Source organism: Chiloscyllium plagiosum, chromosome 5 (assembly GCF_004010195.1).
Source record: "Chiloscyllium plagiosum isolate BGI_BamShark_2017 chromosome 5, ASM401019v2, whole genome shotgun sequence".
Taxonomy (NCBI): domain Eukaryota; kingdom Metazoa; phylum Chordata; class Chondrichthyes; order Orectolobiformes; family Hemiscylliidae; genus Chiloscyllium; species Chiloscyllium plagiosum.
This window is the reverse complement of record NC_057714.1, coordinates 20421350-20448469: the sequence shown is the minus strand read 5'-3', so window position 1 is coordinate 20448469 and position 27120 is coordinate 20421350. Positions and strand designations below refer to the sequence as shown.

Genomic DNA, 27120 nt, shown 5'->3' with positions numbered 1-27120 from the left:
AGATTCAGGACTACAGCACAGGAACAAAGCCTACAGTCCAGCCAGTCCATGCTGACCATAATCCCAAATAAAACTCATCCTACCTGCTTGTGCTCAGCCTATATCCCTCTAAACATTTGTTATTCATGTGCTAGTTTTTAGACCTGTTTGAAATCTATTGCATAGATAGTGCCACACAACATGATAGGTGTTATTCTCAACGTGTAGGTGGGACTGTGCAGTGGTCACTTTTAACAATATGGCCTTGGACAGATGCATCTGCAGCTGGCAGATTGGTAAGGTTGAGGTCAAGTATATTTTTCTCTTGATACCCAGTCTAGCAGCTCTATCCTTCAGGACTCGTGGTCAACGTTGAAATCCCCCTCTGAGAACATTTTGTGTCCTTGCCATCCTCAATGCTCCTTCCAAGTTTTTGCTCATCAGCTGAGGGAGGATGGTATGTGGTAATCAGCAGAAAGCTTCCTTGCCCATGTTTAACCCAAAACCATGAGACTTCGAATAGATGTTGAAGACTCCCAGGGTAACTCTCTCCCAACTGTATACCACTGTTCCAACACCTCTGCTGGGTCTGTCCTGGTGAAGCCACCCAACAGCATAAGCAAGAGTTTGACAGAGCTCTGCGATCCCACAACCAACTGATCTGATCTAAGCTCTGTAGTGCTGTCATATCCAGTTGTCAGGGATGGTGATAGTGTCCGGGACGTTGCCTGTAAGATATGATTCCATGAATATGACTGTTGGTTGTCTAGTCTGTGACACAGCTCTCCCAATTTTTGCATTAGCCACCAGATGTTAGTAAGGAGTTTGCAGGGTTGACGGGGCTGTTTCTGCCATGATGTTTTCCTGTGCCAAGGTTGATGCCAGATGATCCATCTGAGTTAATTTCTGTGAGACTTCATAGCGATTGGTATAACTGAATGGCTTGCTCAGGGCATTTGCTGGAAATTGAGAGTCAAATACATTGCAGTTGATCTGGCGTCACATGGAGGCCAAATCAGGGGAGGATGACCGATTTCCTTCCCTGAAGGACATGAGTAAACCAAATGGGCTTTTCTGGCAATCGATAATGGATTCATGGTCACCTTCGATTCTTAATTGCAATGTTTTTTAAAAAATTCAAACTCCACCATCTACCGTGGTGGAGTTCGAACCTAGGTCATCAGAACATTAGCTGAGTTTCTGGATTATTGTGGTGGTAATAAGTCCATTATGCCTTGCTCCCATTATCCTCAACTCTGAAACTGAAGGTTTATTTCATCAGTCATCCAGCCTGAAGTATAAGTATAAGTCTCTGTCTGTCTCTCTGTCTGTCTCTCAGACACTCTCAACCCCCCACCCCAGATGCATGCGTGCGCGCGCACACACACACACACACGTTTGTGGGGTGAATTTGTACTTGTAGAGTTATATTGTACTTTGCTCAAAAACTGCATGAATCCACGTAAGACTCTGTTAACTCATTTTTTTAGATTAGGATCGGTCTCAACATTATGGCACAGACAACAGAACACAGGGGGCTAACACCTACAACATCTTATCTGGCTGACACCAATTGTTACAGTTAATCTGAGAATGTAACTTTTAAAAAAGGTTTTGTGATTTACATATGAAAGAAGTGAAACTATCATGGTTATTCTAACAGATGTGACTTAACAAACCATCAAGGTATTTTTCAATGTATAATTTCAGTTACATCACATTGTAAACATTTGCTATAAATTCTGTGTCTTAGAATCTTATTCTCCACAACCACCTGATGAAGGAGCAGCACTCTGAAAGCTAGTGCTTTCAATTAAACCTGTGGGACTATAACCTGGTGTTGTGTGATTTTTAACTTTGTACACCCCAGTCCAACACCGGCATCTCCAAATCATAATATTTATGGAGGAAATACCACAGAAGCGCTTCACAGGAGGCTCCCAAGCACTGAGGATGCCACCTAGACAGGGGACGAAACGTTTGCAACAAAAATTTCCAGCTCGGCGAACAGAACCACAACAACGAGCACCCGAGCTACAAATCTTCTCCCAAACTTTGAATAACATTTACAGCTGTATACAGAGAAACAGCAATATACAAGGGAGAGTGACAAAGTCAGACCCCAAACCCTACTGTTCAACCAGTTTTTAGGGAAATGAGGACAAACCTCAAATCCCAGTTTCAGTCATCACAAAACAGTAACAATGGCAAATACATATAAGACAGTCCAATTACATTAAGAAAGTGCATAAAATACAGACCCCCAGCAACCCAGCCATCCCTCCCACCTTCCGGCCACTAGAAGGCAGCCCGCCCCTATGCTAGTCAGTGGCTTTATTTGTTTTGTTTTGAGTGTCAGACAAGTAATTTGTTTAAACAGATTATGGAAAGATGTAGGTGGTGGTGATAGGAGCTTTTAATTTTCTCAACATTGAATGGGATTCACTTGGTATTAAAGGTTTAGATGGAGCAGAATGTGTACGGAGCATCCAGGAGGGTTTTCTAAATAGTCCAACATAGGAAGGGGCCATACTGGACCAGGTGTTGAGGAATGAGCCTGGTCAGGTGGTTGAAGTTTCAGTCGGGGATGACTTTGGAAATAGTGATCACAATTCCCTACGTTTTAGAATACTCATGGTGAAAGAGGAGAGTGATCCTGAAGAGAGACTGCTAAATTGGGGGAAGGCCAATTACGGCAAAATTTGGCAGGAGTTGGGGAATGTGGATTGGGAGCAGCTGTTTGAAGGTAAATCCACATTTGATATGTGGGAAGCTTTTAAAGAAAGGTATATTAGAGTGTAGGATAGGCATGTCCCTGTGAAAATGAGGGATAGAAATGGCAAGATCAGGGAACTATGGATGACAGGTGAAATCATGAGACTAACTAAGAGGAAGAAAGAAGCATACATAAGGCCTAGGTGACTGAAAACAGACAAAGCTTTGGAAAAATATCGGGAAAGTAAGACCAATCTGAAATGAACAATTAAGAGGCTAAAAGGGGTCATGAAATCTCTTTAGCAAACAGGGTTAAGGAAAATCCCAAATCTTTTTATTCATATACAAGGAGCAAGAGGGTAACTAGAGAAAGGGTTGGCCCACTCAAGGACAAAGGAGGAAAGTTATGTGTGGAGTCAGAACAGTTGAGATTCTTAATAAGGACTTTGCATCGTGTATTCACCGAGGAGAGGGACATGATTGATGTTGAGGTTAGGGATATGTGTTTGATTACTCTAGGTCAAGACAGCATAAGGAGGGAGGAAGTGTTGGGTATTCTAAAAGACATTAATATGGACAAGTCCCCAGATCTGGATGGGATCTATCCCAGAGGGAAGAGAGAGAGAGGAAATAGCTAGGGCCTTAACAGCTATCTTTTGCAGCATCCTTGAACAAGGATGAGGTCCTGGGAGGACTGGAGAATTGTGAATGTTGGCCCCTTGTTGAAGAAGGGTAGCAGGGATAATCCAGGTAATTATAGATCGGTGAGCCTGATGTCAGTTGGCTCATATATTGTCATTTAGATTAGATTAGATTAGATTAGATTACCTACAGTGTGGAAACAGGGCCTTCGGCCCAACAAGTCCACACCGACCCACCGAAGAGCAACCCATCCAGCCCCATTCCCCTACACCTAACACTATGGGCAACTTAGCATGGCCAATTCACCTAACCTGCACATTTTTGGACTGTGGGAGGAAACCGGAGCACCCGGAGGAAACCCACGCAGACACGGGGAGAATGTGCAAACTCCACACACAGTTGCCTGAGGCGGGAATTGAACCCGGGTCTCTGGCACTGTGAGGCAGCAGTGCTAACCACTGTGCCACATGGACTTCAGTAAGGCATTTGATCAGTTTCCCCATAGGCTGATGGAGAAAGTGAAGTCGCATGGGGTTCAGGGTGTTCCAACAGGATAAATAGAGAACTGGCTGGGCAGCAGGAGACCAATTAGTTGCGGAAGGGAGTTTCTTAAAATGGAGAACTGACCAGTGGTGTTCCACAGAGATCCATGTTAGGATCACTATTGTTAGTAATATATGCAAGTGATCTGGAGGAAGATACAGGTGGTCTGATTCGCAAGTTTGCAGATGACACTAAGATTTGTGGAGCAGCAAATGGTGAAGGGGCCTATCAGAGAATGCAGAATATAAATAGATTGGAGTGTTGGGCGGAGAAATGGCAGATGGAGTTCAATCCGGGTAAATGCGAGTTGATGCATTTTGGAAGGTCCAATTCTCGAGTGAATTATAAGTTAAATGGAAAATCCCTGGGGAAAATTGATGTACAGAGAGATCTGGGTGTTCAGGCCTATTGTACTGTGAAGGTGGCAACGCAGGTCAATAGAGTGGTCAGAAGGCAGATGCTATGTTTTCTTTCGTTGAATGGGATATTGAGTGTAAGAGTTGGCAGGTCATCTTACCGTTGATTTGGCCAGATTTGGGATATTGCGTACAGTTCTGGTTGCCACATTGCCAAAAGGATGTGAATGTTTTTGGAGAGGGTGCAGAGGAGGTTCACCAAGATGTTGTCTGGTATGGAGTGTGCTAGCTATGAAGAGAGGTTGAGTAGGTTAGGATTATTTTCTTTAAATAGACAGAGGTTGACGAGGGACCTGATTGAGGTCTACAAAATCATGGGAGGTATAGACAGGGTGGATAGCAAGAAGCTTTTTCCCAGAGTGGGGGACTCAATTACTAGGGGTCACAAATTTAAGGAGAGAGGAGAAAAGTTTAAGGGAGCTATGGGTGGAAAGTTCTTTACACAGAGGATGGTGGGTGCCTGGAACGTTTTGCCAGCGGAGGCAGGCACAATAGCGTCATTTAAGATCTATCTAGATAGATACATGAATGGGCAGGGACAGAGGGATGCAGACCCTTAGAAAGTAGGTGACAGGTTTAGGCAGAGGATCTGTATCGGCACAAGCTTGGAAGGCCAGAGGGCCTGTTGTTGTGCTGTAATTTATTTGTTGTTTGTTCTTACAAACAGTCACAGAGTTCAGGATTTGTGGGTGACCACGGACATTAGATTAGTATTCTTTTTCTATTACCCAAGATTATCTCAAATTCCAAACACCTGGTTCAATATGTTAATAAGCAGCACTTACTTTAAAATAATTATGTTGAGAAATGTTTAGTGGATCTATACAGACCTGGACATTTTAGCTTATTTCAAGTTAACTAAGACTTAACTCTGAATAAACACGTGTAGAAAGCTGTGGGTTTGATTCCAGTCTTGGGTGATTGTCTGTCTGTCTCTGTCTATACAGAATTTGAACCTTCTCCCCACGTCTGCACTGATTTTTACTGGGTTCTCCGGTTTCCTCCCACAGTCCAAAGATGGTGCAGGTTAGGTATGTTGGCCATGCTAAATTGCCCGATAGTGTCCAGAGATGTGCATGCTAGGTACATTAGCCATTGTAAATGCAAAGTTAAAAATCGCACAGCACCAGGTTGTAGTCCAACAGGTTTATTTGGAAGCAATAGCTTTTGGAGCGCTGCTCTGAAATGCAGTGATAGTAAATGCAGAGTTACAGGGACAGCTTACTCGGCTGGGTCCTTTACGGTTAGGAACTCTAAAGACACTCAACATTTCTCTTCATCACTGGAGATGTGAGCATGACGTCCAAACAACATTGTTATAGACGACGTGGTTATAGGCTCCTCTATTTGAGGCAAACTGCCTGTGAAAGCGAAGCAGTACATAAAGATGTCTTTAGTTTTTCATGGAATGTCAGCATTGCTGCTTTGATATTTATAGCCCACCTTTAAATTTTCCTGGAGAAGGTGATGGTGAGCTGCCTATTGGGATGGAAAGATATCTACCATGCTTTTATAAAGGGAGCTCCAGAATTTTGACCCAGAAACTGAAGCAACAGTGATTTCGTTCCAAGGAAAGACAATGGTTAACTAGCTGTTGGTTTGTTTCCAAATCTGCTGCCCTGTCTTTCGAGATGGTGGTGTTGAGTTTGGAGTATGTTGTCCAAGGAGCTTGGAGTTATTGCAGTGCACCTTGCAAATGGTATGCACTACTGTCGCGTGTAGGTGGTGAAGATGGGTATGAACACATTGCAGTAGTGAGTAATGGCTTAAGAGAATTCTGGGAAGGTTTTTCCTTCCTACTAGCAGCGTATAAAAGGGAGGCAGGTTGTCTGGGGAGCTGTCATTTTGGAGAGAGGCTGTGAGGGCTGAGTGCTGCTCTTGAGGCCTAAGTGTGGGCTTGAGTTCATGGTTGGCCTTTGCTGAGGAAGGTGAGCAGCATTGAGGTACCACAAGACTAGGGAGGTGGGTGCAGGTCCTGGAGGGGACAAAGTCACAGCAACACCCTAGATAAGTGGCGCCACGATTTGTGGTGTTGTGCAGCAGTGAGGGTCAAAATGTAAGTGAACAATGGTGACTGGGAACTCTATGATCTCACACCCAGGCATTTCTATGACTGCAAGCAAGACTATAGGATGTTGGTATCAGGCTCCAGGATGTCTCTGAGCAGGCATAGGACATTCTGAAAGGTGAGAGTAAGCAATCTTAGGTGGTTGTCCACATTGGTGCTAATGACATAAGCAGAAAGGTTCTGCAAATGGAATTTACAATGTTAGGAGGTTGAAAAATTAAACCTCTGGGTTGTAAACTAGAGATGACTCCCTGTGCCATGTGCTTGTGGTGCCTGAAATAGGAAGATAATCCAGTTGTCAGCCTGTCGAAAGAGCTTGTGTAGCAGGGAGGGCTTCAGATATCTTGGTCAGTGAGATTTTTTTCCAGGGCGGGTTGGACCTAAACTGGAGGGGCCCCAGTATCCTTGCAGGGATGTTTGCCAATGTCAGGATGGTTAGACTAATGTGGCGGATAGGTTAATAACCTGAGCAGTAGGTCACGTGGAGTGATTTGAACTTTAAAGTGTGTAAGTCTTATGGGAAGAAAAGACAGGGCCAGGTTAATGAACATGACAGGGCTGGTGGTTTGAAGTGTATTTTAATGCACGGTGTATAATAGGTAATGCAGGTAAGCTTAGAGCCTGGATTAACAAATGGAACAATGATGTTGTAGTCATTACAGAAACTTAGTTGAGAGAAGGACTGGACTGTCAACATTCCAGGGTTTAAGACATTTCAGATCTGATCCCAAAGGATGTGAAAGGGGTAGGGAGGTTGCATTGCTCATTAAAGAGAATGTCACATAATATGGGCTGTATGGGTGCAGAGCTACAAAATGGTGCTTGATGACACACATGGACATAAACGTGCCACTTCACGATATGTAAAATTCTGACTCCATGACTCTCCATCCAATGTTTAAATTAAACTTGTGTTATGTCAAAAAATTTTCGGGAACCTTCACGGTGGCTGTGTATTCAGGTAGATAAGGGTTTAAGGGAGTGCCTGTTTATTGGCATCTTAGCTGACTAAATAGTTACACCCAATCAAAGGCTAATTTCGTGTTCACTTCTAATCGCTACGTAGTGAGACCCACCATCATGCATCAAAGGTAGAGGCAGTGTTTTATTCACTTGTGCCAAATGGAAAAGGTGCATTACATAACGTACAGATTACAGGAATGTAGGATGCAGACATTGTAAAGCTATTTTCCGAAACCGACATAACAAAGCAAAGTATGTTTTCAAATCGTGGAAGTGCAGAATTCAGATCTTGATGGTTTGGAAATATTCTCTAATCTTCATAATGCTATGCATGTATGGTTGGTAATCAAAACTGGGGAAGGTCGCCAAGGAAAAGGAAAACCGAAACAATTTCTTTAATACCATTAGCAGTTCTCTTCCTCTCTGAAGTTCTTATCAACTGAAGCTGTTTGATTTGATTTTAAATTCCCAAAAACTTCAGAATAGTTTGGACATATTTTCTCCACACTTTCTGCTCAATTTATCATCGGGGGTTGTGGTTAAAAGGTTACTGTCTCCAAGCCTTTTGGACTTTTATTCACATAACTTGTATAAAACTGTGTATTAACTCATGAAATTCTTGGTGGACTATTATCCGAACAGTTGTAGCAAGATAATCCTTTGTGATGGACTCTGCTATTGTCTCATGTCACAAAGGAGTTTTTAAGACCGAGATCACAGGTTTTTCTGGGGTGGGGGCTCAGGCAGTAACTTAATCTAAAACCCATACTCTATCCCTGAAGAAACTAATGCCCTTCTTGGCATACCAGTGACCAAGTCAATAGCATGAATTTGAGGCTTGGGAAGAAGGAAATTGCTCATATATGGAGCCTCAAGACAAGATCCTCACTGATGCCACAGCTCCTGAGAGTGATTAGATTAGATTAGATTCTCTACAATGTGGAAACAGACCCTTCGGCCCAACAAGTCCACACCGGCCCTCCAAAGAGTAACCCACCCAGACCAATTTCCCTCTGACTAACACTGGACAATTTAGCATGGCCAATTCACCTCTAATCTGCACATCTTTGGACTGTGGGACACTGGGAGAATGCACAAACTCCACACAGACAGTCGCCCAAGGCTGAAATCGAACCCGGGTCCCTGGACTGAGACATCAGTGCTAACCACTGAGCCCCTGTGTTTTGCAATTATAAAATCCATGGAATGCCAATGCTTGGAGCAGTGCAGTTTCTGCAAGCACTTTGGAGTAAAACACATTGCATGTGAGATTATCATTCTGAAATGAAAATGAAAGAAATGTTAATTATAGTTGCCCTATTCATTGTTGACACTCAAATGCAACTGTAACATCCAACATGTTCGTATTTGATTGGTTTACATATTAATTTTTGTTTTTGTTTGTTTTAAACAGGTGTTAACTTATAAATTAAATACCTTAACCAGGGACAAAGTGGTGACCATGCATCCAACTAGTATTGAAGGTGTTGAGGATATGGCAACCTTGGCACAGCTGCATGAAGGGTCAATCATGCATAATTTACACATTCGATATAAAAAGGACCACATATATGTAAGTTTAAATTGACATAGCTGGGGTTGCAAGCCAATGATTGCTGTTGCGTAGACATGATGAACGATTTTAATTAATTATTCAAAGCATTTAAAGTGGATGTGGGCATCTGTATGATAAGTTCATGGTAGCCCCGTCATGATTGTGTAATGTGTAAATTGGACAGGACGGGTAATCTTGACAGCACTTGCAAATGATTGCCCTTAAAGCTAGTGTACCTTTTGACAAGTCATGACTGCTTGCATGTAAGGCAAGTGGCAGGAAATTTGTGTCAAGCAAGCTTCCATGGGAAAGAAACAATATTCTGATTTTAGTGGTATAGATTGTGGATTAGGAGAAAGTGAGGACTGCAGATGCTGGAGATCCGAGCTGAAAATGTGTTGCTGGAAAAGCGCAGCAGGTCAGGCAGCATCCAAGTAACAGGAGAATCGACGTTTTGGGCATGAGCCCTTCTTCAGGAATGAGGAGGGTGTGCCAAGCAGGCTAAGATAAAAGGTAGGGAGGAGGGACTTGGGGGAGGGGCATTGGAAATGCGATAGGTGGAAGGAGGTTAAGGTGAAGGTGATAGGCTGGAGTGGGGGTGGGGGCGGAGGTGCTGAGTTCAAGGGTTGGGACTGAGACAAGGTGGGGGGAGGGGAAATGAGGAAACTGGAGAAATCTGAGTTCATCCCTTGTGGATTAGTATTGACCGCAGTGACACTTGACAGTTTGTCAAACTACCAGAGAAAAAGCAAAACAAAGATCTGATATGTGCATCTCAGAGAGCAGATGGCAGCGAGGTTGGGGGGGGGGGTCAGGATTTAAAATCAGTTGTGAAAGTGCCTCGAATTGCAGAGCACACCTTCAGTACTGACCTTACTGCTCCTCTGGATAATTGTACTCCAATATCTGTGGAGGACTTAAACACCGAAATGCCTCTTTACAGATGAGTGTCACCAACTGATCTGACTCTCAAAGGAGCATAATGAAATAATTGTGCACTGTATGGTAATAGATTTAAGTTTATAAACAGCACAGTATTTTCCTTAAGTGATGTATTTTTGCAATTAAAATTGCAGGATGTAGGACAGTATCTTGTACAATATGGGCTATGGCAGAGTGTGAGGTAGAATCAAGCGAAATGTTTAGCAACACCCATCAAGGTAATTTCATAGCATATCATATGCTTTTCTCAAGCAGTGTTGTATGTAGTGGTGAATTCCCAATAGGTGTTCATCATGGCTTGTTAAATGCCTTGTTAACAGCACAATCTGCTGCAGGTTGTAGTCTGACTTGTCGTACAAGCTAGACCTCAGAATAACTTGATATAGAAACCAGAGTAGGTTCTTGGTGGCTTTAACTCACCAACTCACCAAAAATGTGTTTTGGCACACTGGCCTTCATCAGCCAGGGCATTGAGTATAGAAGTTGGGAAGTTATGTTGTAGTTGTACAGAATGTTGATGAGAACATTCTGTACAACTACAACACCTTAACCTCCTTCCACCTATCGCAAAACCGAACACAACAGAAACTTGTGTTTGGTTTTGGTCACTTGGTATGGGAAGCATGTTATCAGACCACAAAGAGTGCAGAAGCAATTTGCAAGGAAGTTGTCAGGACTCCATGCTATGAGTTATAGGGAGAGGGTGGACAAGCTAGGACCTTTTTTTTCTTTGCAGTGTGAGAGACCAAGGGAGGATTTTGTAGATATGTATAAGGTTGTGAGAAGCATGGATAGGGTGAATGCACTCCGTCTTTTTCCCAGGGTTGGGAAATTGACTCGAGGGCATCAGTTTCGGGTTAGATGTGAAAAAAAATAAAAGGCAATCGGAGGGGCAACATTTTTACATAGGATAGTACAGACATGGAATGAGCTGCCAGCAGAAGTGGTTGAAGCAGGTAAATTAACATTTAAAAGGCATTTGAACAAATAAATGGAAAGGAAAGGTTTCAAAGGTGCAGGAAAATGAGGTTAGTGTGGATGGAGCTTTTGGTTGGCATGGACCAGTTTGGGCCCAAGGGTACATCTTCCTGCACTCGGGGCTCTGCCTCTATGGCTCCATTCAGTGGTAGAAGCGAAACAAATATGTGTAGTCCTGAGATTCATCTGAAATCTGCATTGACTGATCTCTGCAAGTAGGTGGAGCTTTCTTAATCTTAAAATTTCTGAATGGTGTTTTTGTAAAGAATGATATTTAACCTTGTAATAAGTTCTCCTCCATAAAGCAACAAATTTCATCTTTAATGTTGAGTCTTAAACAAATCCACAATTCACTTAGTCAATTCACTATGTATAATTTTCAGGAAAGTAACTCAAATGTTTTAAGTGAGTAAGTGTGCACCTGTGTTAATTTTAGCGTTTTTATTATGACCCCATCATACTCATCATCAAAACAGTGTTTTTCAGTGTGTATTGTTTAGTGTATATGTAATTTATTTCAGCCAGTTGTGTTTTGTTTTCCTATATTTACAGACATACATAGGTTCCATCTTGGTGTCAGTGAATCCCTACAAATCAATTTCTGGACTTTATGATATAACAAGCATGGAGCAATACAGCAGTTATCACTTGGGTGAAAGACCACCTCACATTTTCGCCATTGCGAATGAATGTTATCACTGCCTTTGGAAACGCAATGACAATCAGTGTGTCCTCATAAGGTAAAATGCTGCTATTTCATTGATGAATGCAGTTGCATTTTGAGTTGTTCAAAATTGTTGGAGTTAAATGCATCCCATGTGAGTATATACAAATACTTAACTTCGGTCGTAAGAATTACATCACCTGTTTGTGTGCATTCCAAAGGCACCTCTTTAAATGGTACTATTAAATGAAGTAATGAGTACTGAGTAGAGTTGGATTTCGTAGAATGCTTGAGAAGCATGTTTAAAGCTTGATGTTTAAAGATCTATTTAAAAATACAGGATGACCCCCGTATCCGTGAAATTGTTTTCTGCTGTTTCACTTACTCACAGTTTCCTCCAGCGGGAACATATTACAGGAGACGTTCCAGGTCCAGAATACTATTGTAAAGATATGTTTCCCATTTAAATGAATGGGTTCACTCCTATCGGCAGCTTCCGCAGTAGGTCCGGGGATGTATCCCCTGCAGGTACCGGGCGGGGAATACTGTCCTCAGAATAAGTAATTTTGTGCTACAAAGGAAAACATATAATAAGATGGGTTGATCAAGAATTGAGCACACCGTATATAACATGGGAAAATGTAAAGTAGTTCACCTTGATAAGAAGAATATAGAATGTTTATTAAATGGTTGTAGAATTCTGAGGCTCAGAAGGATCTAGGTGTTCAGTCTCAGAGTTCGTATACAGGTGCAGCAATTGATTAAGAAGGCTAATGGAATGCTACTCATTATTCAGTGTGGAATTGAACATTATAAATATGTTATGCTTCAGCTGTATGGTGCATTGATGAGATGACATCTCAACTCGCTGTGTGCAGTTTTGGCCCCTCTCTTTTAGAATGTAATTGCTTTGGATGTGGCTCAGATGAGATTTACTAAATTCCAGCATCCGTCATGTTTTGCTTTTATTTAATTCAATTGATAAGTGGATTGAGTGGTTGTCTGATGAGAAGATTGGATGGACTGGGCTTATTTTCACTAGACTTCAGAAAAGTGAAGGATGACTTGATGCAATTTGTAAGATCCTGAATGGCCTTGACAAAGGTATATTTGGAAAGGTACCTATAAAGGTATGTTTTATAGGTCAGTCCAGAGCCAGTAGAGACTGCTTTAACATTGGAGATTTCCTTTAAGAACAGATGATGGGATTTTATTTTCTCCTATGAAGGTTGTAACTTAGTGCAGACAGGGTCATTACATATTTTTAAAGTGAAGATACATTATTTGTAGCAAGGGAAATAACTGGAGCAAGAACAGATGAGAATGTGGAATTCAGACCACAAACCCATCATTCATGAACTCATTGAATGGGGAGCAGGCTTGAAGGTCCGAATGGTCACATCCTGCTCCTGATACAATATATAAGCTTGTATGTTAAGTTCCAATAATATGTGAAGAGAATTATTTTTTCTCCAAATCAGATAAATATGTATTTGGTTAATTTCCAGAGAGGGAGTATCTTCAGGAACGGTTAGGAGGAAGTATTCTAATTTGGGAATTTAACTAACGTTGCTACAATACAAAAGCAAAGCTTGAGCTATTATTATTGTTAGAGCCTCTATATTCAACTAATTCCTTGAATTGTATCCTTGCCTTGGTATGTAATGCATTCTAATGTGTGTATTTCAGTTTCTGCGAGCAGTAAATGTGCAAATGCTGTTTGTGCTTAAATCCAGAAGCAATCCAAAATGATCAGATTGTTGTATGTTACGCATTAATGAAGGAATTTAATTGACTAGCAGATATTGTCTTTAATAATTGCTTGGATATTTGAAAGAAACAGTGTGCGTTTACTGTCACTTAGGAAAGTTTTGGCCTAAGTGAGTTATTAAAGAATAAGCTATACAGTGAACATGCAGTAGACTGGCTAACCAGGTTCGATCACATGGAATGCAGGGAGAATTAGCCATTAGATACAAAGTTAGCTTGAAGGTAGGAGACAGAGGGATGCTTTCGGATTGGAGACCTGTGACCGGCATTGTGTCACAGGGATTGATGTGGGTCCCCTCCGTTTTTGTCATCTTTATAAATGCTTTGGATGTGAGTATAGGAGGTATGGTTAGTATGTTTGCAGATGACAGCAAAATCAGCAGTGTAGTGGACAGCCGAGAAAGGTTACCTCAGAGTACGCTGGGGCCTTGATCAGGTGGGCTGATGGTGCTGAAGAAAGGCAAATGAAGTTAAGTCTACGTTAATGTGAGACGCTACGTTTTGGGAATGCAAATCAGGGCTAGACTTATACACCTAATGGTAAGTTTGTGGGGAGTGTTGATGAACAAAGGGACCTTGGAGTGAGGGTTCAAATTTCCTTGAATGTGGTCTTGCAGGTAGATAGCACAGTAAAGAAGGTGTTTGAACATAGAAGAGTACAGTACAGGCCTTTAGGCCCTCGATGTTGTGTCGACGTTTTATCCTACTCTAAGATCAGACTAACGTATATATCCTTCATTATACTGTCTTCCATGTGCCTATCCAAGAGTTGCTTAAATGTCCCTAATGTTTCTGATTCTACTACCACTGTGGGCAATGCATTCCACATACCCACCACTCTGTGTAAAGAACCTATCTCTGACATCTCCCCTAAACCTTACTCCAGTCACCTAAAAATTATGTCCCATTGTGATAGTCATTTCCACCCTGGCACAAAGGTCTCTGACTATCCACTCTATCTATGCCTCTCGTGATCTTGTACCCCTCTGTCAAGTCAAGTCTCATCCTTCTTTGCTCCAATTAGAAAAGCCCTAGCTCCTGCAACCATTCTTCATAAGGTATGCCCTCCAGTCCTGGTAAATCTCCTCTGCACCCTCTCAAAATCTTCCACATCTTTCTTTTTCTAATAATGATGTGATGAGAACTGAACACAATATTTCAAGTACGGTCTGTGTTTAACGATGGTGCAAGATGGAGGGATTCATGTTCCTGTGATGATGGAGCTAGTTCTGTGGGCGGTGGGACAGTCCAAACTGGGCAGTCTGCACCTGGGCAGGTGGAGTGTTTGCTTGTGCTGTTGGGGAGCGTTCAAACGAAAACGGCAGGGGGATGGGAACCAATGCAGGACGTCGTGAGGGAAATGAAGTGAGGACAGAAATCAAGGGCAGTCAGGGGAAAAGAGAATGTGGAACGCAGTAAAACCAAAGAAAAAAAAGCTGCATTTCACAACAATTTTAAAAGGCAATAGATATCATAAAATGAGCCTGAAGGCTCTGTATGTCAGTGGAAGAAGGATTTGTATTAAGGTGAATGAATTAACTGGACGAACAGTTAATGGATATGATGTAATTGAGATCACAGACCTGGCTCCAGGGTGATCTAGAATGGGAACTCAATATCCAGGGGTATTCAATTTTCAGGATTGATAGACAGAAAGGAAAGGGAGGTGGGTGGCATTGCAGGTTAAAGAGGTGATTAACACAACAGCAAGGGAGGACATGAGCCTGGACAATGTGGAATCTGGATGGGTACAGCTGTGCAACGCCAAAGGGGGTAAGTAATGTTAGTGGGAGTTGTATACAGACCATAAAATAGTAGTTGTGAACTTGGGGAGTGTATAAAACAGGAAATTAGAGAGTCGAGCAGTCGGGATACAGCCATTATTATGGGTGACTTCAATCTACATAATGATCGGACTAAGCAAACAGATGATAATGTGATGGAGGAGGATTTCCTGGAATGTTTGACGGCTCGTTCATTCAACCAATATTCGAGAAAGTGAGAACTGCAGATGCTGGAGATCAGAGTCAAAGTGTGGGGTGCTGGAAAAGTACAGCTGGTCAGGCAGTATCCAAGGAGCAGGAGAGTCAATGTTTCGCGCATATGCTCTTCATCAGGAGAGCTTATGCTCAAAACGTTGACTCTCCTGCCCCTCAGATACTGCCTGACCAGCGGTGCGTTTCCAGCATCATATTCTCAACACTACTCAACCAATATGTCAAGGAACCAACTAGAGAGCAAACCATCCTCAACTGAGCATTGCACAAGGAGAGAGAATTAATTGGCAACATTGTGGTGTGAGATCCTTTGGGGAAGAGTGACCATAATATGGTTGAATTCTTCATTAAAATGGACAATGACACAATTAAATTTGAAACTAGGGTTCTGGGCGGCATGGTGGCACAGTGGTTAGCACTGCTGCCTCACAGCACCAGAAACCCGGGTTCAATTCCCGCCTCAGGCACTGACTGTGTGGAATTTGCACATTGTCTGCGTGGGTTTCCTCCGGGTGCTCCGGTTTCCTCCCACAGTCCAAAAATGTGCAGGTTAGGTGAATTGGCCATGCTAAATTGCCCGTAGTGTTAGGTAAGGGGTAAATGTAGGGGTATGGGTGGGTTGCGCTTCGGCGGGTCGGTGTGGACTTGTTGGGCCGAAGGGCCTGTTTCCACACTGTAATGTAATCTGTAATCTAATCTGAACAGAAAGCTAACTTTGGTATGAGGCATGTATTGGCGAGGACAAACTGACCAAGGATACTAAAGGGGCTGGTGTTGGATAGGCAATAGCAGACATTTAAAGAACATATGGGTGAACTTGAACAATTGTCCATCTCTATCTGGTGTGAGAGTAAATCGGTGAAGGTGGCTCAACTATGGTTAACAAGGGAAATCCAGGATAGTGTTAAAGCCAAAGAGGAGGTATATAAATTGGCCAGAAAAATTCACCTAACCTGCACATCTTTGGACTGTGGGAGAAAACCAGAGCACCCGGAGGAAACCCATGCAGACTCCGGGAAAAAGTGCAAACTACACACACGCAGTTGCCCGAGGCTGGAATCGAACCTGGGTCCCTGGCGCTAGTAGGCTGCAGTGCACTGAGCCCTGCAGAGTGTTCAGGGTTTCTCCAAAGCTTGTATAGTGAGGGAAAATAGTGAATTGTCAGGATAATGCTGTGTGGTTTGAGAGGGACAGTAACAAGTTGGCCAAATGGGCTGAGACCTGGAAAAAATCTCCAAACAGAGAAATGTGAAGTAATGTGTTTAAGTGAAAGGAACAGTCAGTCAGTCTGTGTTCTCTCCATGAAATACAGAAGCAGAGGGTCCTCGATGTTCATGTGGACGATTATCTGTAGATAGCCAGACAAGTGGAAACACAGACATTAAGGCAGCTTCTCGGATCCTTGGGTTTACAAACAGAGGCAGCGAATGTAAAAGCAAGGAAATGATGCTACAACTTAAGATATTGTGTTTCAGGTTATTTTTACTAACACACTCACCAGCTCGCTATATTCATTAATAACCGGTTCCCATTCTTGGGTTTACAAACAGAGGCAGCGAATGTAAAAGCAAGGAAATTATGCTACAACTTAAGATATTGTGTTTCAGGTTATCTTTCCTAACACACTCACCAGCTCGCTATATTCATTAATAACCGGTTCCCATTCGTTCATAACCCTTTACTAACACTATAACACCATTCAGTCCTTTACAAAACCGCATCTTGGAGTATATTTCACTATTAAAATATGGACTAAAATTAAAACATCCTTTTCACCTTAAATCCTTATCAGGCCTATTTCTACATCAAAAGCTACTTCTGAATAGGTGTCAGTGTCATAAACAATACCTGCCCCATCAAGTCTCCACGAAAGATTATATTATTAATCAGCCCTTACCCAACCACCTCCTGGACCTGCATAGATTATAGAAACCCAAACATTTTCCCCAATTCGCACGTACTTGTTAAATATCTTGTAGCTGGGCCGTTATCCCTTAAAAAAAGTAACTGTCAAAACAGCGCTCATGTGAAATTGCACAAATGAATGAATGAACCTCTCACTGACAAACAGTAAACACATCTCACAACCCAGCTGTGGTAATCAGCTTAATATGCTTCTTTCTTTTAAAAAGTATAGATACAATTTCTAACTTATTCAGAACCTACAGGCCTAGTATTTTTATTAACATTTACTATCGTAAAAGGAAGAAAGGACAAAACACCACTTAATTATGCAGTTCAACAGTCACTCTGAATCCTGTCAGGAGTAGCGGCCAGCATTTAACACCCGTTTTAATCTATCTCCTATCTCCCAGGACAGGAGCCCCTTAGACCTTTGTTTTATCTATAGTACACAATGTAACACTATAGTAATTGAATTTTAATATATGTAAGAACTGTGTATGAAAAGGCAAGTGTGAGAATTGTATTTCGGAATTCTATTGCCGCCTCAAACTTGTGCGTTACTCGTTTCTGAAGAAAGACGCTATTTCGCCAATCTCCGATTTCGATCGTTACTTGAGCGCGATCCCACAAGCTCTACAAATCATTGGTCAGGCAATATTTGGAGTATTCTGTTCAGTTCTGGGTACCTGCTATAAGGGAGGTGTTATTGCCCTGGAGAGAGTTCAAAGGAGATTTACGAGAATGCTACCATGAATGAGGGATTTTAGATACAAGGAAAAATTAGAGAAAATGGGTTTATTTTCCTGGATCAGAGAAGATTAAGGAGGTGACTTTATGAAGGTTTTCAAAATTATGAGCAATTTTGCCAGAAGGAAGGAAGGATATTCTGTTTGCAAGTGTTAGTATGTAAGTAACTAAGGGTGACAATTTAGTGATTGTCAGCAAGAGAGCTAGGAGAGAGATAAACATCTTTACTTGAGGGAGTTGTTAGGATTTGGAATTTGCTGCCTGGGAGAGTGGTGGAGGCAGGTTCCATAAGAGGTTTCAAAAGAAAACTGGACGTATATTTGAAAGTGATGCATATAGAGGGCAGTGGACATAAGGCTGGAGAATGGGTCTAGCTGGGTCACTTTTTCAGGACTCTGTACAGGCTTGATGGGTTGAATGGCTTTCTTCTATACTGTGCAGTCCTATGATACCAGAATAGAACAAAAATGAAAACATCGTATGTAACAGGGCACATAGTGTGCTTATTAGGCTTATAAAAGATGGTAATTGAGAATTAGGCAATTGACTTCAGGAGAATTAGGCATTTATTTATGATGTAAAATTTGAAACAATACTTCTAAATAAGCATAGCTGGTAATATAGAAGTATTCAAACTCAACCATGCAAATCAGGCAATTTAGTTAGAATAATTGTGCTTTTCTGTTCTGATGGGATAACAGTGCACGCTTTGTCCTGTCTTAACTTCATATTCTATTGGTTCATATCTTCACCCTTATTTCTGGGGAGGTGATGGCCTTGTGGGATGATTGCTGGATTGGTAATCCAGAGACTCTGGTCATGTTTTGGGGATCTGGGTTTGAATCCTGCTGTGGCAGATGGTAGAATTTGAAGTGTTTAGAAGTTTGGAATTAATGACCATGAAAGCATTGTCAGAAAAATGGATTTTGGTCACTAATGTCCTTTTAAAGATGGCAACTGCTATCCTTATCCTGGGGTCTGGCTTACATGTGACTCCAAACCCACTGCAATGTTGTTGACTTCGTTTCCAAAATTATGAGGGGCATGGGTAGGATAAATAGGCAAAGTCTTTTCCCTGGTGTCGGGGAGTCCAGAACTAGAGGGCATAGGTTTAGGGTGAGAGGGGAAAGATATAAAAGAGACCTAAGGGGCAACTTTTTCACGCAGAGAGTGGTACATGTATGGAATGAGCTGCCAGAGGATGTGGCGGATGCTGGTACAATTGCAACATTTAAAGAGGCATTATGGATGGGTATATGATTAGGAAAGGTTTGGAGGGATATGGGCCGGGTGCTGGCAAGTGGGACAAGATTGGGTTGGGATATCTGGTCAGCATGGACGGGTTGGACTGAAGGGTCTGTTTCCATGCTGTACATCTCTATGACTCTATGACTATCAACTGCCCTTTGGGCAATGGAGGTGAAACTGGGTAATAAATGTTGGCCAACCAGCAATGCCGTCATCCTGTAAATGATTTAAAATGTTCAACATAGCCTTGATAAGTTACAATGCGCTTATTAGGTTTGTCTGTTCCTGTTAGCTTGGAACTTCTTGTTCTGGTAATCCAAGTCTTCCTGCTGATATTGAAGCCCATGAATTATCTGTATTAATTTCACTTGATGGTTCACATACAGAATGGCTCTTCCAGTGGTGAAATGGGCAGTCACAGATGGGCACTATATTAGCCTACTCAGTAAATGAGCACTGCTATATTTCCAACTCTGGTGAACGTGCAGGTGGCTTTTCCACATGTGCCGTTGTCCTCAACAGAAATGGCTTTGGGTGTGAAAGGCACTGTCTGAGGACGTTTGACAAATTTCTGCAGTGCATGTTGTAGATTGGTGGAGGGAGTCGATGTGGTACCATTCAAGCCAACTGCTTTGTCCTGGATGGTGTCAAGCTGCTTGAGTGTTGCTGAAACTGCACCTATCCAGGCAAATGGGGAGTATTCCATCACACTCCTGACTTGTGCCATGTACATGGCAGGCAGGCTTTAGGAAGTAAGGAGATGGTGCCTCATCTCTGACTTGCTGTTATCGCCACTTCATTGGGCAAATCCATGTCAAGGGCAGTGGTGAGATTGCCTATCACTGAAGATGATTGTTACGTGACATTTGTGTCGCACCAATGTTACTTTATCCAGACTTGAGTTGAAAAGTGTCATAGTCTCGGTCTAGTTGTATTTTAACATGGACTATTTCAGTGTCTGAGGAGTCACAAATGGTGCTGAGTATTGCACAATCATCTGCAAACATCCCCACTTCTGACCTGATGCTGGAGGAATGCTCATTGAAGCCATTGAAGGTGGTTGGGCCTGAGAAATTTCTTGGAGTTGTCTTGTAGCTGAGATGACTGGCCTCCAAAAACCACAACTGGCTTCCTTTGTGTCAGGGGTATGGCACTAACTAGCAGAGAGTTTTCTCCTAATTTCTAATGATTACAGTTTTGCTAGGGTTCCTTGATTCTATGCAAGTTCAAATGTGGTCTGAATGTCATGGGCTGTCCCCATCATTTCACATCTGGACTTCAGCTATTTGATCCAAGGCTGAAATGAGGTCAAGAGCTGAGTATTCCTGGTGGCACCCAAACTCGGCATTGGTAAGCAGGTTTTTGTGAAACCGGTGCTAATTGGTTGCACTGTTGATATGTTAGATGGCTTTACAGATGATCAAGAGTAGACTGATGGGGTTATCATTGGTAGTGTTGGATTTCTTGTATTTGGTGTATAGGACATACTTGAGCAATTGTCAAAATTGTCAGATAGATGGCAGTGTTGGTACCTGTACTGGACCAGCTTGGGTAGGTACGCTGCAAGCTGTGGAGCTGGATGACCTTCAGACTATTTGGGAGGCGGAAGGGGTTATTGAGAGAAGTTACAGAGAGGTAGTCACACCCCCACTAGGGACAGAAAGGGACTGGCAGGCAGTGCAAGGACCCCTGTGGCTGTTCCCCTCCGTAACAAGTTTACCATTTTAGATACTGTTGAGGGGGACAACTTAGCAGGGGTAAGCCATGGGAGTACAGGTCTCTGTCACAGGGTCTGTCCCTGTTGTTCAGAAGGGAAGGGGGAAGAGAGGCAGAGCATTAGTCATCAGGGACTCCATAGTTAGCGAGACAGATAAGAGGTTCTGTGAGAACGATAGAGACTCACGGTTGATGTGTGAGGGTGCCAGGGTTCGTGATGTTTCGGATCATGTTTTCAGGATCCTTGAGGGAGAGGGGGAGCAGCCCCAAGTCCTGGTCCACATAGGCCCCAACTAGATAGGTAGGAAAAGGGATGGGGGTTTAAGGCAGAAATTCGGGGAGCTCGGGTGTAAGTTTAGTGCAAGAACAAACCGTCATCTCTGGGTTGTTGCCCGTGCCACATGCTAGCGAGGCGAGGGATAGTGAGAGAGAGGAGTTGAACACATGACTACAGAGATGGTGCAGAAGGGAGGGTTTCGGGTACCTGGATAATTAAGGCTCTTTCTGGGGTAGGTGGGACCTCTACAAACTGGATGGTCTACACCTGAACTAGAGGGATGCCAATATCCTGGGTGAAGGAATTTGCTCATCCTCTTTGGGAGGGTTGAATTAATTCAGCAGGGGTATGGGAATCTAATTTGTCTACTTCTACACCAGGAGCATCCAGAATAAGGTGGGCGAACTTGCAGCATGGGTTGGTACCCGGGACTTCTATATTGTGGCCATTCAGAGGCATGGATAGATCAGGGGCAGGAATGGTTACTGCAGGTTCTGGGATTTAGATGTTTCATTAAGAACAGAGAAGATGGTTAAAAGATGGGCAGGTGTGGTATTGTTAGTCAAGGACAGTATTTAGGTGGCAGAAAGGATATTTGAGGGATCGTCTATTGACGTGGCATGGGCTGAGGTAATCATTAGCCAAGATTTACGATGCATAGGATGGGAAGGAAACTACAGGGGATGAGCACAATTGAAATGTGGAGCTTATTCAATGAACAGCTACTGCGAGTCCTTGATAAGTATGTACCTGTCTGGCAGGGAGTAAGTGGTCGAGTAAGGGAGCTGTGGTTTATTAAAGAAGATTAAACTCTCTTCAAGAGGAAGAAGAAGGCTTATATTTGGATGAGACATGAAGGCTCAGTTTGGGAACTTCAGAATTACAAGTTTGCCAGGAAAGATCTAAAGAGAACGCGAAGAGGAGCCACTTGGGGTCATGAGATGTGGTTGGCAGGTAGAATTAAGGAAAACCCTAAAGCTTTTTATAGGTATATCATAAATAAAAGAATGATGAGAGTAAGGTTAGAGCCAATCAAGGACAGGAGTGGGAAGTTGTGTATGGAGTCTGAGAAGATGGGGAAATGCTAAATGAATTTTTTTTGTCAGTATTCACACTGGAAAAAGACAATGTTGTTGAGGAGAATATGGAGATACAAGCTACTAGCCTAGATGGGATTGATGTGCACAAGGAGGAAGTGTTAGCAATTCTGGAAAGAGTGAAAATAGCTAAGTCCCCTGAGCCGGATGGGATTTATCCCAGAATTCTTTGGGAAGCCATGGCAGAGATTGCAGAGCCTTTGACTTTGATCTTTCTGTCACCATTGTCTACAGGAATAGTGCTAGAAGACTGGAGGATAGTAAATGTTGTCCCTTGTTCAAGAAGGGGAGTAGAGACAACCCTAGTAATTATAAACCAGCAAGCCCTTCTTTGGTTGAGGGTAAAGTGTTGAGAAGGGTTAAAAGAGATATTATAAATCGTTAGAAAGGAATAAGTTGATTAGGGATAGTCAACATGGTTTTGTGAAGGGTGGGTCATGCCTCACAAACCTTATTGAGTTCTTTTGAGATGGTGACCAAACAGATGGATGAGGGTAAAGCAGTTCATGTGGTATGTATGGATTTCAGTAAGGTTTTTGATAAGGTTCCCCATGGTAGGCTATTGCACAAAATATGGATGCATGAGATTGAGGGTGATTTAGCCGTTTGGATCAGAAGTTGGGTAGCTGAAAGAAGACAGAGGATGGTGGTTGATGGGAAATGTTTATCCTGGAGTTCAGTTGCTAGTGGTGTACCGCGAAGATCTGTTTTGGGGTCACTGTTGTTTGTCATTTTTGTAAGTGACCTGGATGAGGGTGTAGAAGGGTGGGTTAGTAAATTTGCAGATGACATTTAGGTCGGTGGAGTTGTGGATAGTGCTGCAGGATGTTGTAGGTTACAGAGGGACATAGATAAGCTGCAGAGCTGGGCTTGAGGTGGCAAATGGAGTTTAATGTGGAGAAGTGTGAGGTGATTCACTTTGGAAGGAGCAACAGGACTGCAGAGTACTGGGCTAATGCTAAGATTCTTGGTAGTGTAGATGAGCAGAGAGATCTCGGTGTCCAAGTACATAGCACCCTGAAAGTCGCCACCCAGGTTGATAGGGTTGTTAAGAAGGAATATGGTGCTAGCTTTTATTGGTAGAGTGATTGAGTTCGGAGCCACGAGGTCATGTTGCAGCTGTACAAAACTCTGGTGTGGCCACACTTGGGGTATTGCGTACAGTTTTGGTCACTGTATTATGGGAGGGATGCGGAAGTTTTGGAGAGAGTTCAAAGGATATTTACTAACTGAGGGACTTGAAGCTGTTTTTGTTAGAGAGAAGAAAGTTGAAAGGTGACTTAATTGAGATATATAAGATAATCGGAGGGTTAGATAAGGTGGACAGTGAGAGCCTTTTTGCTCAGATGATGATGGCTAGCATGGAGGCACATAGCTTTAAATTGAGGGATGACAGATGTAGGGCAGGTGTCAGAGGTAGTTTCTTTACTCAAAGTAGTAGGGATGTGGAATATACTGCCTGCAATAGTAGTCGACTTGCCAACTTTAAGGGCATTTAAATGGTCATTGGATAGACATATGGATGAAAATGGAATAGTGTAGATTCGATGGGCTTCCGATTGGTTCCATAGGTTGGTGCAACATCGATGGCTGAAGGGCCTGTACTGCACTGTAATGTTCTATGTTCTGGAGCATGAATCTTCAGTACCGTTGTCATAATAGTGTCAGGACCCATCTCCAATGCTCCAACCATTTTGTGATATTGTGTGGATCAAATCAAATTGTCTAAAGACTGGCATCTGTGATGCTGGGAATCTGGAATTGGCCAAAATGGATAAGATGGATCATCTGTTCTGCACTTCTGACTAAAACGTTGTTGTGAATATTTTAACCTTTAAGGATGTGGCGTTACCCCCCCCCCCCCCCCCCACCCCAACCTTAAATCTGTGCCCACTAGTTTTGAACTCCCTACCCTACCCTGGGGAAAAGATAGCATATCAAACGCCTTCTTCACTATTCTATCTACCTGTGACTCCACTTTCAAGGAACAATGAACCTGCACTCCAAGGTCTCTTTGTTCAACAACACTCCCCAGGACCATATTACCAAAAGGATGTGGATGCTTTGAAGAGGGTGCAGAGGAGGTTCACCAGGATGTTGCCTGGTATGGAGGGGCTAGCTATGAAGAGAGGTTGAGTGGGTTAGGATTATTTTCTTGAGAAAGATGAAGGTTCGTGGGGACCTGATTGAGGCCTACAAAATCATGAGAGGTATAGACAGGGTGGATAGCAAGAAGCTTTTTCCCAGAGTGGGGACTCCATTATTAGGGGTCTCAAGTTCAAGGTGAGAGGGTGTCCGGAATGCATTGCCAGCTGAGGTGGTTGAGGCAGGAATGATAGCGTCACTTAAGATGTATCTAGGGAGCAAACGGATACAGATCCTTAAAAAATAGGCGATAGGTTTTAATAGAGGACCTGGATCGGCACAGCCTTAGAGGGCTGAAGGGCCTGTTCCTGTGCTGTAAGGTTCTTTGTCCTTTGTTCTTGCCATTAAGTGTAGTGTTCCTGTCCTGATTTACTTTATCAAAATGCAGCACCTCACATGTAACTGAATCAAATTCCATCTGCCACTCCTCTGACCATCTGATCAAGGTCCTGTTGTGCTCTGAGATTACCTTCTTTGCTGACTACTACACTAACAATTTTGGTGTCATCTGCATAGTTACTAACCGTTCCTCCTATGTTCCCAACCAAATTATTTTATATATGACAAAATGCAGTGGACACAGCACCAGTCTTTGTGGCACACCACTGGTCACAGGCCTCCAGTCTGAAAAGCAACACCCCACCACAACCATCTGTCTCCTACCTTCGAGTCAATTTTGTATCCAAATGGCCATATATAACCGGATATATATTTTTCCCTTTTTGTTGGTTCTCTCACCATTTGCCACAGACACAGTATAGTAGCTGCACCTTTAGGGACATGACCAGCTCAATCATTGGTACTGCTACTGAGCCACTCTTGGTGTTGGATATTGAAATTCCCACCCAGAGAACATTCTGAGCCCTTGCCATCCTCCAGGTCTTGTTCAACATGGAGGAGTACTGTTTGATCAGCTGAGGGAGGTTGGCAGAATATTTTTTTGCCCATGTTTCACCTGAAGTGAGATTTTGTGGGGTCCAGTCCATTTTGGGGATTCCCAGGATAACTTGCTGCCAACTGTGGATCACTCTGCTGCTAATGTTGGGTCAGTGCTGCTGATGGGACAGGGTCCCATTGAAGGGCAAGTTCAGAGAATCCCAACCACTTAGAATCAGGCCATTTGGCATAACAAGTCCACACTGACCCTCTAAAGTGTACCCCACCTCGTTGCATTTCCCCTACCCTATTACTCTACATTTACTTCTGACTAATGCACCTAATCTGCACATCCCCAGACACTGGGCAATTTAGCATGGCCAATTCGCCTGACCTGTACATCTTTGGATTGTGGGAGGAAACTGGAGCACCCAGAGGAAACCCACACAGACATGGGGAGAATGTGCAAACTCCACACAGACAGTCGCACCAGGCTGGAATTGAACCTGGGTCCCCGGCACTGAGAGGCAGCCTTGCTAGCCACTGTGCCACCCACTAATTTGATTTGCAAGTTAATTTGTTTTTTAAGACTATATAAATTACCGTAAGATTGGAGTAGAAAGATGAGTTAATGGTAGTTGGCTTTTCACTAGGATGCGGGATTTCCAAACTCGGGGGCTCACTTGTAAGCTGAGAGGAGAGAGGCAAAGTTTATACACAGTATGAAGTTTGAGTGTGGGATGAATATCCTGAGGAATTGGTGGAGGTGGGGAATATTGCAACATTTAAAAGATAGATACATGAATAGGAAAGGTTTGGAGGGATATGTGCCAGGAGGAGACAGGTGGGGCTAGTTTCATTTGGGATTATGTTTGACATAGACTGGTTGGACTATGGAGACTGACAAATGACCAAGTTCTGTGGGACAACCTCTGGAAATGATGATAAGTGTCTGGGATGTTGTGGTATGATTCCATGAGTGTGATATTGAGCTGTAGCTTGACCTGTCTGCCAGTTATGGTACTAGCCCCCAGATGTTAGTGAGGAGGACTCTGCAGGGTCCACAGGGCTGTTTCTGCTATTTCTCTTTTCTGTGCCTTGGTCAATGTCAGCTGGTCCACCTGATTTCGTTTCTTTGCTGAAACTTAAAAGCGATTGTCACAACTGAATGGCTCACTTCACCAATTCAGGGAGTCCACCACATTGTGGGCCTGAGGTCACATAAGGGTCAGAGCAGATTTCCTCCCTGTGCACCAAAGGAGTTTTTCGGACAATTTGCAATCATTTCATGATCATTGTTAGATGTGTAATTCCAAATGATGACTGAATTCACATTCCACCATCCACCATGGCAGAATTCAAACTTGGGTCCTTTGAGTGTTAACTGAGTTTCTGGATTAATAGTGCAGCAGTGATACCACTAGGCTGTTGCCTCCGAGAGATTGACAAATGTGACCGACCACATTCTGTGGGCAGTCTCCTGATGGTCAGTTGGTAAAGCAAGAAACAGTCAAAAAGTGTGGTGCTGGAAAAGCACAGCAAGTCAGGCAGCATCCAAGGAGCAGGGGAATCAACATTCAGGCATAAGCCCTTCATCAGGAATGTGAAGGGGAGGGGAAGGGTGGGAAGTAGGCTGAGAGGTAAATCGTAGAGTGGGAGTAGGGCTGGGGGACCACCTGGGAAGGTGATAGGTAGATGAAGGTATAAGGTGATGGTGAAAAGTCTGAGGGGAGAGTGGAATGGATAGGTGGGAAGGAAGATGGACAGGTAGGATAGTTTAAGATGGTGGTTCAGAGTTGGAGGGTTGGATCTGGGATGAGTAGGGAGGTGGGGAGTTGAGGAAACTGGTGAAATCCCCATTGTTGTCATAAAGTTGG

At 43.1% G+C, this 27120-nt stretch overlaps 1 protein-coding gene across 3 annotated transcripts in view; it reads left to right on the top strand.

Moving 5' to 3' along the window:
- myo10 (myosin X) overlaps positions 1 to 27120 on the top strand; it is a 330909-nt gene that overhangs the window by 78718 nt on the left and 225071 nt on the right. For all 3 annotated transcript variants that reach the window (XM_043689679.1, XM_043689681.1, XM_043689680.1), the window contains 2 exons: positions 8741 to 8899; positions 11354 to 11541. In XM_043689679.1, coding sequence (XP_043545614.1) covers positions 8741 to 8899; positions 11354 to 11541 — 347 coding nt within the window. The remainder of the gene's footprint in view (positions 1 to 8740; positions 8900 to 11353; positions 11542 to 27120) is intronic.